Raw genomic sequence first — 12979 nt, 5'->3', positions numbered from 1 at the left:
CCACCTCTGAGAAAGGGTGAAATTGTTTCTATTCCCCAGAACTTTAATTGCGGTGTATGTATAACTTTTAGTTGTGGTCAGAATTTAGCACTTTTTACAATTAGAAATATTGTAATCTATATTTTTTACATTGCATTCATTCTCATTTATATCATTTGGCAGAATGCAACTGATAATCTATTCACTTTCAAAGGTTTCAAATACACAGTAATGTAAGTAAACCAAGTACTGGGCTACACACACATTCCTAAATAATCATCCTACATTTACATAATGTCTCGATTTACTGCTGCTTTGTTGTTTATCTCAATGTAACATGATGGAATGTATCAGGGACCCTGGTTAATGCAATGACAACAGAAAACTAAAAAAAGCCAACTTTTTGTTCATTTCTAGAGACTCATCATTGCAGTGTGGTGTCAAGTTTTGCCAGCAGATGGAGACAAGCCATTTTACCATCTCATTGTGGGATGTTAGTTATAAATGGGAATTTACAACATTAAAACAATTCAAATGGCATTTTGTTTTACTCCTTTCTCTGTGAATCCAGATTCCTTTCTGTATGACGCTACTACAGCTTCAGTTCAAAGAAAAGCTTGTATAACCAACATTACAGGTGCTTTACATAAACCATTCAGATTTTAAGTCTATAGGAATAGATTTCCTTGGTAATATTAAAATATGTTATCAGCTATTTCGTTTCCATTAGACACTACCACAGACTGTCTAATTTTAATGTGTTGCCTCTAACATCTTACGCCCACTTAAAAGTCCACATTGTGTATACTAACATTATTTGTCAAACATTTCTGACTTGTCAACACATAATGTCTTAGGAGTGTTATGAGGATTTTGTTCTCCCCTTGGGAAGTCATTTCACATCTTTCACATCACTACATTTACTTGACAGCTAATCACTAGCAATTATTCAGATTAACATGCAAACAAAATTAATTACATTCAAACTATATACTCATCTGATAAAATCATTTTTAGCCTTTAGATTAAACTTCCCAACAGTATATACAATAAAGGAAAATAGTAGTTAAAATTAGTGTCACTAACATATAATGCATTGGTGAGAACAATCCATTACTATGATATATTATAGTGTAACAGTGAAAAGAGCCATTATGTCTGTATAATACTATACAGTATATCTATGGCAGTGTATTTGATAATATGTCTGCTGTGGTATTACTACTTTGAAGTATTCTTGGGATCACATGCATGTAATTGGATATTATAAAGAACAATTAGCTGAACCCTATATTTAATATTGAAGATAGTATAATATTCATGACTTATTATCAGAAATATATTGATGAAAATATTGTGCAAGAAAACGTTCAAACCTTTATAAGGAAAGTCTGGTTAAATAAATAAAGAACATTCTTTAGTTTTATTTTGGTGGTGATGGTGCTTCAGTGTGAGTGTGAGTGTGAGTGTGTGTGTGTGTGTGTGCGTGTGTGAGTGTGTGTGTGTGGTGTGTGAGTGTGTGTGTGTGTGTGTGTGTGTGTGTGTTTGTGAGTGTAAACAACACCAGTCCCTATGACAGTGATCCTGACTGTGCTGCTAGAGTCTGCCTGCTGCTCGTCTCTGACTTCAGTTGACTGGATGGGGACTGGAGGGCACAACTAGCTAGCTAACGTTACACTCTAAGGTGAAAGTGGCAGCAATGGACCGACCAGGTAAGACCACCTCACATTGGTTTTACAATTAATTTCCACATATATCTTGGGTAGTTTTAGTCGGCAGCTAACGTGTTTATCGTGTTTATGCTGCCGTTATTGGTCGACGCTGGCTAACGTTAGCTCCGTGAGCAACAGGTAACGTTAGCTAGCTGTTAGCCAGCTGAGTTCAGGACTCAGGACAGCTCCGATTGTGTGCAACGTTATTCACTCTGTAATGAAACATAAAACCGACGATACTGTTATCTGTTGGCATAATTACTGGAGTTTATTCGAAACTTATACCTAATGTTAACCGAACATATATCTTATGCAACAGTTATATGCCTTGCCTTAGTTACATACTTTATCTATTTAATATTTAAGACTATATCTAATATTTTCTAATAACGCCTCTTTGGAAAGTTTCGGAGGGAATACTGAATTTATGAACATATCTAAAAATTATATTTATATTCAAATTAACACACAAACATACTGGAATTTAAGGGTGCATCTATCTATCTCTCTATCTATCTATCTAATATTTTGTTTCTATCAAATATTTATTCACCCCTGCTTCTTTGGAAGGTTTTGGTGGGGCTCCATCATTCAATAACCTCTCCACAAGGATAACAGATAATGGATGCTCAGCCTCAGATCTAACCGAGGAGGACTTAGAGAGTCTACGAATTGAACTTGCAAAGGTGATGCAGCTTCTGTGGATTATTCGCACAAAACAGAAAAAGTAAATATGTTTAAAATGTTGACACTGATGAAACCCTTTTTGTTTTTCTCCCACATAGATGGAGGATGAAATTCAGACCTTGCGGCAGGTGCTTCTGGTCAAAGAAAAATATGCTTCGGACATCAGGAGGCAGCTGGGTATGAGTCCTCTAAGTAACATCAAACAGAACCTGTCCAAAGGCTGGCAAGACATCCAGACCTCGGGCCCGTAAGTTGCATGTTTAGACTGGTAGTATAGGTTTCTACGTGTCATTGTTACATTAAATAGTTGGTCTGTTGGATGGTTAAAGACACTAACATCTCCACTGGCAGAACATTTGCCGCGCATCATCATTGTGTGTCATGGTTACATAAATGCGTGGAAAGTGCACTAATGACTGTCGTGGTCTCTCTCTTAAGCCTGAGTAATCTGCCAACTTGTGCATGTTCTGCTCTTGTTTTAGATACCTCACAGCCTCTGCCACTTTGGAGGACATCAGCCACTCCAGCGTGTGAGTGTTGGTCACCATGTTTGCATCATATCCTATTAATAAACATTTGTTCTGCATTTCAATGCGCAGGGGTATCCCTATGTTTTTGTGCTTTTCAAAGGGGGATCTCTTCTTAGAAACAAGTGATGGGATTTTCCAGGTCAAATAGGATTGATGGCCTGGTAATAGCCTTACAGCCGACTTAGCACAAGGAGCCGTAGTATTAACAGACAACTGCAGGACTAGCCTGAAGCATTTGACGAATAGTTTGTTAACTGTTTATTTTCTGTTGTGTGTGTGGATTTATACATTTGTGCTCTCTGTGTGTGACAAACAGCAAACAGGAGACTTCCCCCCATTCAGGTTCTGACTTCTACTGCTTCTTTTTACCTGTAGATATGTCAGGACACGGGAGAGTCTCTCTCATGCAGGCCAGGTGACGTCCTCTGCACTGTCCAATATGGGCGTGGCCCTCACCAGGAGACTGGCAGAGATGAGGTAGGCCTGGCTCCTCCCTCCTAATTTCTGAATAGAAAAAGTTTTTAAAAAACTGATCATTATTTAGTCATAACAAACCAAACTTAGCAGAAGAAATTAGCTTGAAATATTAGGGTTTTTTGTCTGTGAAATACATTTGGTAACAAAAACACCAAACTCTTCATGGTTATAGCGCAGAAGCTTCCATTGAGGTGACTGGTAGGAAAAAGAAAGCTGTCTTTGTCTAATTCAGCCAGGCAGATGGATAGGCAGGAGACCAACAGAGAATCACAACTAGGGGGCAACATGTCAGAAAGATGCTTTAAAATGCAAACTGAAGTTACTGTTACAGGTTGGCAGGTTCCATATCTCAATCTAATACATTTAACACATATTCTCAGACAAAAGAATATTATAAAACCTGTCATCTGTTTACTTCAGTACTAAAAATACAAAAGCATTAGCAGCAAAATGTACTTAAAGTAAAGTACTCAGTACAGAATGGCCCGTTTCAGAATAATATTCTATTAATGGATTATAATTACAGATGCATTAATGTGTAAGGGTCATTTTTTTGTTGCAGCTAGTAAAGGTGTGGCTAATTTTATTTACTTAATCTATAAAAATACATCATATATCACTTGTACTTAAGTAAATGTATTTAGTTACTATCTACCACTGATTCTCTTGAGTATCACTATGAAGCACCTCCTGTCTTGTGTTTTTTTGTAGCCGGTAAGCAACGATAATCCAATCACACTAGTACAGCTGGACATCGGCAGCAGTAGCTGATAAGTCTGTTGTTCTCATCCATGTGGAAACAGAAGCTGGTGTGACATTTCTGTGTGTCTGTCTTTGTCCCAACAGAGCTCTGCCTCTCCCGAGCCCACCACGGTAAGCTGTGAGCGGTACAACTGAACTGAGCCCGTTGTTGTGAAGCTGAATGGTCCGAAGACGGTGTTGAATGAGCCCCAGTGTGTGTGTGTGTGTGTGTGTGTGTGTGTGTGTGTGTCCTGACCAGAACATGAGTGACAAGAACAATATAGTGACTTTAAACATAGACTGTATATAAAAAGACTTTAAAGTGAGTTTCATCTTTGTACAGCTGTGGTATCTGTTAGAAGATCATCCACTTCACATGACTATGGTATAATAACCATATTAGTCTAATTAGTCGATTAATTGATTAGTTAATTGCCAATAATGTCAACTATTTTAACAATGGATTAATCAATTGTATCAAATTAATTATCAAGGAAAAATAATAAACATTTACTGCCTCTCAACACTTTTCTCAGTTTTAAAAGCTTTAAAATCAAACATGTATATTTTTTGTTCATACAAAACACATTGAAATAAGGCCTGAACAATTAATAAAAATTTTATTAAACAATTAATTTAAATTTTATGTTCTACAGCAATTTTCATATCGCAGGAGGTGCAATATTTGTTAAAGGTGAAAAGTGTGTAAAAATAAAAAATCACACCATAATCCCCTACAATATTGCAAATCGTATCGCAATAGCAATATAATCGTAATTACATATTTTTTCAAAAGTGTTCAGCCCTAAATGAAATTAAACAATAAAGACAAAAAATTGACAGATTAATCAATAATGAAGATAATCATTAGTTACAGCCCTACACAATATATATATAAACTTTAGAGCAAATTGAAGGATTATATTTTTGTGCTTTTTTCTGATTCTGTATCTGTATAATGCTCAAATCCCCTTTTCATCCTCTCTTGCCCAGCACCCTGAGCCACACCATGAGTGTGCCGGCTATGAGGTAAAACACAGTGAGTGTTTGTCACTGCATTTCTTATATTTACTACTTAGTGTTGTATTTATGTCTTTAAACTAGTTGGAGTTCAGTTTGATTTGACTTACAGGGGGAAAAAAGCAGCAGTGTAATTTGTTGTCACGTTTCTCTGCAGACATTCCTCTACATTCAAGTCTTTGGAGGAAATGGTCGGCAACGTGAAGGTGAGTTTGTCAAAGCTGCAGGCACACAGTGTTCTTACACTACTTTGTATATGAGTATTGATCATTTATTTACTGCTTGGGTCACACAGGACAAGGTGACTGGCAATCTGTCAAGTAATGGAGACACCTCTGGGTTTGAAAGAAGATCCTCAGGCCACAGCACATGAGATGGACCCTTTGAACATATCACAATTAATTATTTTTCATACCTTGTAAAGTTATGAAAGAATGTTATATTGCTCCTGTGTGTGCATCTGTCCACTGTTATTTCTGACTGCTGTATTAAAACAATATGACTAATAGAATGTATAAAATTTGCAATAGAATATTATTTCAAACTTCAATTTATAATAAATAAAAATAGTCTTTTAATTTTTAAATGTTATATTTCTGCATGTTGGATACATGTAATTTTATTTGAATGTGAAACCCATATTGACAAATGTACAAAACAGAATATCACAAACATTAAGTATTTTTGTACTAATGCTATGTTATCTCTTGTCATTGATGGTCACATACCTTTATTTACTCAGATTTGTGTTCTTAATTAAATTTCCTACTGTTCTCAGAGAAAATTTTTTAGTGGTGGCCTCAGTTCATATCAAGCCTTTGGGTGGCGCTAGAGGCTTTAAATGTATTTACAGTGTTGTTTTACTAGGTGGACAGTAGATGCAAGTGGCCCTACTACTACTATACTTGATCAGTTTTTACTGAAATCAAAAGGTGGAAGCTGAAAAAATCCATGGAGATCTCCTAGGCCTTATGAGGGACTATAACTTTATAAAAAAAAAACATTAGGTTCAGATTTCAGCTTTATTTTCATTATACAATACAGGACTGAGCAATGAAATTCAGTTGTAGCCCCCTCTACACTACACACACAGAAAAGGTATAAACAGATATTCATATATTTAAATTAGAATAGAATAAAAACAATAAAATAGAACAAAGTATATAAAAGTAGCACTAAAGGACGACAGAAAAGCGAAAACTAAATATTTAGTATCTTATAAAATTAGGTATACATTTACATATATACATACATAAATATAAATGTGCACATCTATGCACACAAATTATGTACATTATGAGTGTGGAACATGAACATAACAAACATGGTTACATGTGACTTCTGACATCCGATAGACTATTATTGTTATTTCTTACGTAAGTGTTTGGCATATCAAAATGACCAAGAAGCCACAACCAAACATTTCGAACAAAAATGTCAGTTCCCTGACCGGGAATCGAACCCGGGCCGCGGCGGTGAGAGCGCCGAATCCTAACCACTAGACCACCAGGGAAAGGTATTTCGGAGTAGTATACATATCTATATAAAGTTAGAAGGTTCGACTGATGTATGTATGAAGTAAATCTTTCTACTTCATATAAGTCTTTTTATTTTGTTTTGTAAAGCACACTGACTTGAAATGTGCTATGTAAGATATTAGTAGTAGGCCTATTAACTTTAAGTGTTTGTAGTTAGGCTATAACTTAGGCTACGTTAAGGTTTTGCGACTTGCCGGGAGGAAAACGTTAAATGCATAAAATCCAGAGGAATGTAAAGAGATTTTTATTTTGCTCTGATAAGAAAACGTAGGAGTTCCTGAAGCATTTTGTCCCCGACTTACTCCTAAAACTCTGGCAGCTCTCTGACATTAGCTGGCGAACATGGAGGTGTGATCACGTCCTTATCAGCCTTTGCCGTCATTAATTAAAACCTCCTCTTGACACGTGTCACCGAGTTCTCGTCCTAACACCGAAAAGGACCACAACACGTTCTGTGTCCTTGAGCTGCCACAGTCTCCGCCCCGCGCCACAGCGGCACGCTCCGAGGGCAGACGCTATAAAAGCCGATCGTCTCTTCACAGAGTCAGCGAGACCGGCAGCCAATTGACCGAGACGGGTCAACACAGATAGTTCATATACAAATGGGCCATTGGAACAACTAACACCTCTTCTACTTCAAGCCATCCGCACCTTACAGCCGCACCTTAAAGGTAGGTCAAAATAATTCAACAAGTCAAGGTTTTGTTATTTATAAAGTTATTCTAATATTTCGAAGACAGTTGCCATCCTTAAAATGTGTACTACAACAGTCAAATCCATTAGGTGTCTTTCTGTCAACGCTTGTCTTCATTATAAAATTCAAAGGTAGTTTTTTCACAATTGTGCTGGAATGCTTTTGCCCACAGTTGTCAATATTTTAATATTTTGACTGTCCACTTGCTGTATAAGCACATGCAGTAAATTCTTGTTATAAGTCAAATTGCCCTCTAACCATTGTTAGGTTTTTTTAGGTGTCACCTGCTGAGTTTATCTAGACATGTGTAATCTGCTCCAAAGCCATCTGCTGCTCCCCTGGTGTTAAGCTTAACTGGTTCTCAGGCTCCAGGCTGATATCATAATTCTACTGAAATACATGTGAATAATTAAATACATACACAAATAATACATGTTTATTCTTTGTTTATTTTGTTGCCATATGAATACAAGGCCAAAAACATAAGCGCCAAAAAGGTTGAGTGTAGTCATTATTTTGTTTTTGTCATTACAAACAATGTAATAGAGCAATCCATTATTTCCTGGCAGAACACCGTAGTAGCTTGAACGTCTACCAGCAATATTTCAGCAAGAACACCTTAACACCAATAACCTTTTGCCATGCAGTCATGCCTGCAGATCGTGCACTAAGCTATCTGAGTTCAGTTGGACATGTGGGCATACTCTCACACAGACTGGTTATTTGAGTCACATGAAACCAGATTCTCTGAAACAGCTGCTTATTTCCAGCCTAATAATACCATGAAATGTCCTCTGTCTCTCCTCCAGGTTATCCTATTCCATCTTTGAGCGGTTTTCCACCTGAGGTCGGAGAAAATGGCAGCAATTCCATCAAGTGGCTCCCTCATCGCCACCCATGATTACTATAGAAGTGAGTCAGAAGTGGCCTATATGCATGTAGATTGTAGTCATTTCAGTGGATCTCAAAAATTGCACCTTTGATAGTTTATCTTTCGGCGTCTGCCTCCTGAAATTTTTCCCCTTTTGAAGTCAGTTTCTGTCTTTGAAAGGATCTCCTTGGATTTTTTTAAAAGGAAGTGTCTTTATATCTTTATTCCAGGACGCCTGGGGTCCGCCTCCAGCAACAGCTCCTGTGGCAGTGCCGAGTACACAGGGGAGGTCATTCCACACCACCCAGGTAAGAAAAAGGTTTTATTTTGGAAAGTGAGGTCTCCCTGCACCAATCTGAGCTTCTTTCTAACATCCATTTTGTTCTTCACAGCACTTCCAAGGCAAGATTCTGGTCACTGGTGGACTTCATTTTTCTTTGCAAAATCGAACCATCCCGGCATGCAGAACGGCTCTGAAAATCAAAAGTGAGTGTCGTAATATATGAACAAAATGTTTACCAGCTGCATTTACCTTCAATGTTGTTGTTCTGTGGGGTGAAACTAACACTCCTGTTCCTGTGTTGCAGGGGAACCTACACAGTGGCCAACGGTCAGGTGACCTGCATCGCCAGGGAAATGGTTTTGAACAGACAACTCAGCGAAAGCAGTGAAAATGGAAAGTCTGAATAATCCACACATCCATCATCTTCCACCTAGACTCCATTCCCTGCCACCGGCTCACCATCCTGCCGCCTGCCGCCTGCCCCCCCCCCCCGCACCTCCCTCACCTCCCTCACCTCCCTCACCTCCCTCACCTCCCTCACCACTCAGCTTGCCTTCCAGGCCATAAGTCTGTCACTGGAGACGGAGATGATGGTGTGTGTTACCTTTAGTCTATGGAGTTTGCTTTTCCTATTTGCCTATGTATAGTATATTTTTATTATGACCAAAAGTTTAAAAAAAACTAGTATGTAAAAACTTTTTCATTTTATTCTTCTTGTGACTTGATACTGTTGTTGATGATAATAAATAAAATGCTTGAAGTCAGTACTTGGTTTACATTTTATTGTTTCCATACAGCTGTTTTAAACTGTATAGACTGGTTGCCAAAAGAAACATAGACTTGTTATTATTTAGGAAAACAATGTGACATTATCTGTTGTGTGTTTTTAATAAACCTCACATCTTCAGTATTGCTTGTCACCTCTCTTCAGGTGATTCACACAGCAGAGCAGCTGTTTTATAACTCTGTAAGGGAACACATGCAGGCTCCTTACCAAACAGACCTAATCTGTTTAGTTTATGATTAGCAACGCTTAATTCAGTTGTTAATACAGCTTACATAATGTCTCACCTGAGCTTGAATGTGGGTCAACAACTTTTGGAAAAGGTCAGGACAATTATATGGCTTTCATTGAGCAAATACATTGAAACATATGTTATATTCATATATTCAGTTCTACAAATGTATAAATGAATCAGGGAACAGCAGCTGAAGATAGCTGACCCTAACATTTATGTAACACATTTCTGAAAGCAGATCACTGGTCAGTTACCAGTTTCTGCTAGCACAGACCTGCTGCAGAGTTTGTCACACATGCTTCCATAACAACTGCAGGGCATTAAAATAAAGCAGTGCACTGCGGCCATTAAATCTTACACGCCTTTAAAAGTAATGTTTTAATGCCATAGCACACAGTTGGAAAAGATTCAGTCTATTCATGTTACACTTCAAGGTGAGAGCATGTAATTCTCCCCTGCAATCTTTATGCGTGTTGTATCAACAGTTTGTGACTAACTACTTAAAGAAAAATAAGTGGAGAAAAATATGTTGATTCATCAAATATTACTGTAGTAGGGCCAGGTTTCCAAATCCAGAGCCATAAATCATCAATGAAAACAATCTCTTGAAGGTTTCATATAATTTAGCACCAGTTCTTAGGATTATTTTACCTTAAAATATTCTAATTACTGCAATGACATTTGGTACTTTTAACTGCTAGAAGGATCAATAAATGTCTGGTTCTCTGAAATTACTTTTCTTTGAAATCAATGTGTAGGGAACATTTTGCAATGTGCACACTGCACATCTAAAAATAGACTGAAGATAATCATCCTGTTCAAACACATCAGTCAAACTGTTCCAGAGCTATATGTGGAGCATTTAGAGCCTCATACCGGGGAAAAACATTTTGGCATTTAAAACACCAAAGATATGATTCATGTTTTCAGACTTTCAAGCATCTCTACCCATTCAGAAAGTACAGGATCTGTCCCTACAAAGCTGCACTAATTCAAGAAACGTATCGGGGTCTAAACATGTCCTGTGATCCCGGCCAAGTACAAACACTCATGTGTCACTTCACTGGCATGGGAGTCTCCCATCATGCACTTCTTTTTTTATTATTTCCAACAACACATTGGGTTACTCTGTACAAAGTTCAACAACGTGAAGGACAAATCCCAGAATGTACAGATGCAATAGCCAAAAAAAGCACTAGAGGGAAAAAAACAAACAAACAAATGTAAAATCCTGCAGAAAGGAGCAGGATTCATAAGGGTTAGCTATTTTTCATGTAAGAAAATAGGGTACCTAGTGCAAGGCCCAGGCATTTAATTTACTACCTTGCCTACCTTGGGTCTGATATCAGGCAAGCTACCACCGCTTTTAAGTTTTGCAATTTAAAAACTGAGGCACAAACTTTTTCTGTTTGGGACTGTGAGCTGCACTTTATCAGAGGTGCTGAAGTTAACATTTGTGTGGATTTGTGGTGAGATTTCTGCCTGATCAGATAAGAAGATTACGACTTTTTTCTCGACATATCAGAGAACACAGATATGAGGGATCTGAACACGGGCAGAAAACATGATGTAATGTAGGAGCCCTTAAAGTCCAGAAGTTTATAACTGAACTAAAATAAATTAATTTATCATTGTCCTGAAAAGCCTTGCAACCCTGTACAAAGGATAAGCGGTTGATGATGGATGGATGGATGGATGGATCATTGTCCTGAAAAGCTCCGCTACCCTGTACGTAGGATAAGTTGTTGATGATGGATGGATGGATGGATTGTCCTGAAAAGGTGCCACATACACATTAAAGAGTTACATCCCCAAACAAAAGATTTAATAAATGAGAAATGTTGATCTACAGGAGAATACATTATTTAAAAGCAATACAGATCATCTGAAGGCCTGAAAGCCTTTATGCAAAAAGTTCCATTAAGCCTATTGTGGCTCCAGGGAGAGCTGCGCAAAGTCTAATAAGTTGCCTCAAGTGATGTCACATGAGTCAGCAGGGCTGAAGACTACAAATATCAGGGGGTTTTGTGTTAGAAAGAAGTGAGCTTACCAGACCTCTGTAGCCTGCTGCCTGTCTTTACTTGAGGCCTGCAGCTCAATGCTACATTAGGTGCTACTAGCACAACACACCCAAATCCCTCACTAAACTGTCAGCACATGAGTTGCACTGTGGGCAACATAGGCGCCAGGTTTTGACAACAAAGAATAATAAAAAACATATCTTTGGTTCTGCTTCACCGACTTTACTCATAAAGTTGCATGTGAAGGATGTGCCCACAGAGAAAGTTCAACAAAACAAACTTCTAGGTATATTGCTGGACAGTTACATCAAAACATACTGTATTGACGTCACAATGAATGAGACGTGGGGGTGACAGTTCGTTAAAGATATAAATAAATTTACCCTGAGTCATATTTCTTTGTGATGCTTAGTGAAACTCTATTCCTGGGTCAGAGGGGTTTTTTTTAAACCTGATCCGCTGTCATCACTTATAGTCAGTGGAAAATGTCGGCCACACAGAGCTCTCCTGGACACCAATTAGCTTAAAGATAAATAGGGAATCTGGGGCAAAGGTTTCTGGCCTCAGTGCTGCCTAAGACTCCAACCCTGGACTTCCACAAAACATACAAGTTCAAACTGCACAGATAAGAGAGGAACAATACATCCAATTCTTAGTATTAGCAAACATGGTGCATCTATGTATAATTTTATATGTTTGTCTTAGGGGGATAAATGGGTTCAGACAGTCTGCAGGGGCTCAGGTGACATCCTGTTTTAGGTCGATATTTGATCAGCAGCACGAGCAGAGAACGTGAACCACTAAGCTTGAGTCCACATGACACTGGGGGACTTTCCGTGTCAACACAAAAAGTTTCACGCAGTCCCACCATGCTCAGTAATCTCTGCAGGTCACAGTTGTTTATTAGTGTTTCTTGTGTGGATCAAGTTTGTGATTTTAAGAAGGAGGATAATGCAAATAAATGTAAGTGCAGTTCCAGTTATAAACTCGACAACCCAAAGTCAAGTTGAAAGTTGAAGCAATGAATATGCTTGCTTAGCAGCATATGAAAAAAGGCAGGGGTGGTTATTATTAACAAAATTATTATGTATAAATGTGTGCAGAATAAACATGATCAGCCTATCCAATATGATGTTTTATTATTGATTAGATGAAATGCCCGCCAGACAATAAATCAGTTCAAATGAGTTGCGTCGCGACCAGCTACAACATTAAAATGCTTCTCACACATTAATGCATCAGTAATAATGATTCAATAATATCATATATTATAATATAATATACTCATTTTCTTTGTAATGAGTAGGCCTACTTACTTACCTAACTTTTGATACTTAAAGGGGCTATCTGCAGATTTTGAATGACATCACATAACTTGATGTTAAAATGAACCACAGGCCTGTTTTC

The 12979-nt window shown here is 37.9% G+C and overlaps 2 protein-coding genes and 1 non-coding gene across 4 annotated transcripts; 2 read left to right on the top strand and 1 right to left on the bottom strand.

Annotated features, from left to right (window-relative positions):
* Positions 1-1466: 1466 nt before the first annotated feature.
* LOC123975225 (tumor protein D54-like) lies at positions 1467-5933 on the top strand. 2 transcript variants are annotated; one of them, XM_046056505.1, is made up of 9 exons: positions 1467-1691; positions 2262-2377; positions 2477-2625; positions 2861-2908; positions 3284-3385; positions 4232-4258; positions 5120-5155; positions 5304-5352; positions 5442-5933. In XM_046056505.1, exons 1-9 carry the CDS (start codon positions 1679-1681, stop codon positions 5517-5519), a joined length of 618 nt encoding a protein of 205 aa, XP_045912461.1. In that variant the 5' UTR covers positions 1467-1678; the 3' UTR covers positions 5520-5933. The 2 variants fall into 2 exon arrangements, 1 of the variants encoding a protein (XP_045912461.1); XR_006826009.1 differs by having other exon boundaries at positions 1468-1691; positions 5120-5165; positions 5442-5534.
* A 654-nt stretch (positions 5934-6587) lies between these two features.
* On the bottom strand, positions 6588-6659 carry trnae-cuc. The gene has a single exon. It is a non-coding gene; the product is annotated as a tRNA-Glu (tRNA).
* A 547-nt stretch (positions 6660-7206) lies between these two features.
* Positions 7207-9296, top strand: ppdpfa (pancreatic progenitor cell differentiation and proliferation factor a). The gene is made up of 5 exons (XM_046056245.1): positions 7207-7355; positions 8188-8290; positions 8480-8557; positions 8642-8735; positions 8837-9296. Exons 2-5 carry the CDS (start codon positions 8236-8238, stop codon positions 8937-8939), a joined length of 330 nt encoding a protein of 109 aa, XP_045912201.1. The 5' UTR covers positions 7207-7355; positions 8188-8235; the 3' UTR covers positions 8940-9296.
* Positions 9297-12979: the final 3683 nt, after the last annotated feature.

Source organism: Micropterus dolomieu, linkage group LG08 (assembly GCF_021292245.1).
Source record: "Micropterus dolomieu isolate WLL.071019.BEF.003 ecotype Adirondacks linkage group LG08, ASM2129224v1, whole genome shotgun sequence".
NCBI classification, from domain to species: domain Eukaryota; kingdom Metazoa; phylum Chordata; class Actinopteri; order Centrarchiformes; family Centrarchidae; genus Micropterus; species Micropterus dolomieu.
Note: the sequence above shows the minus strand (reverse complement) of the source record. Positions and strands in the feature narration are given on the sequence as shown.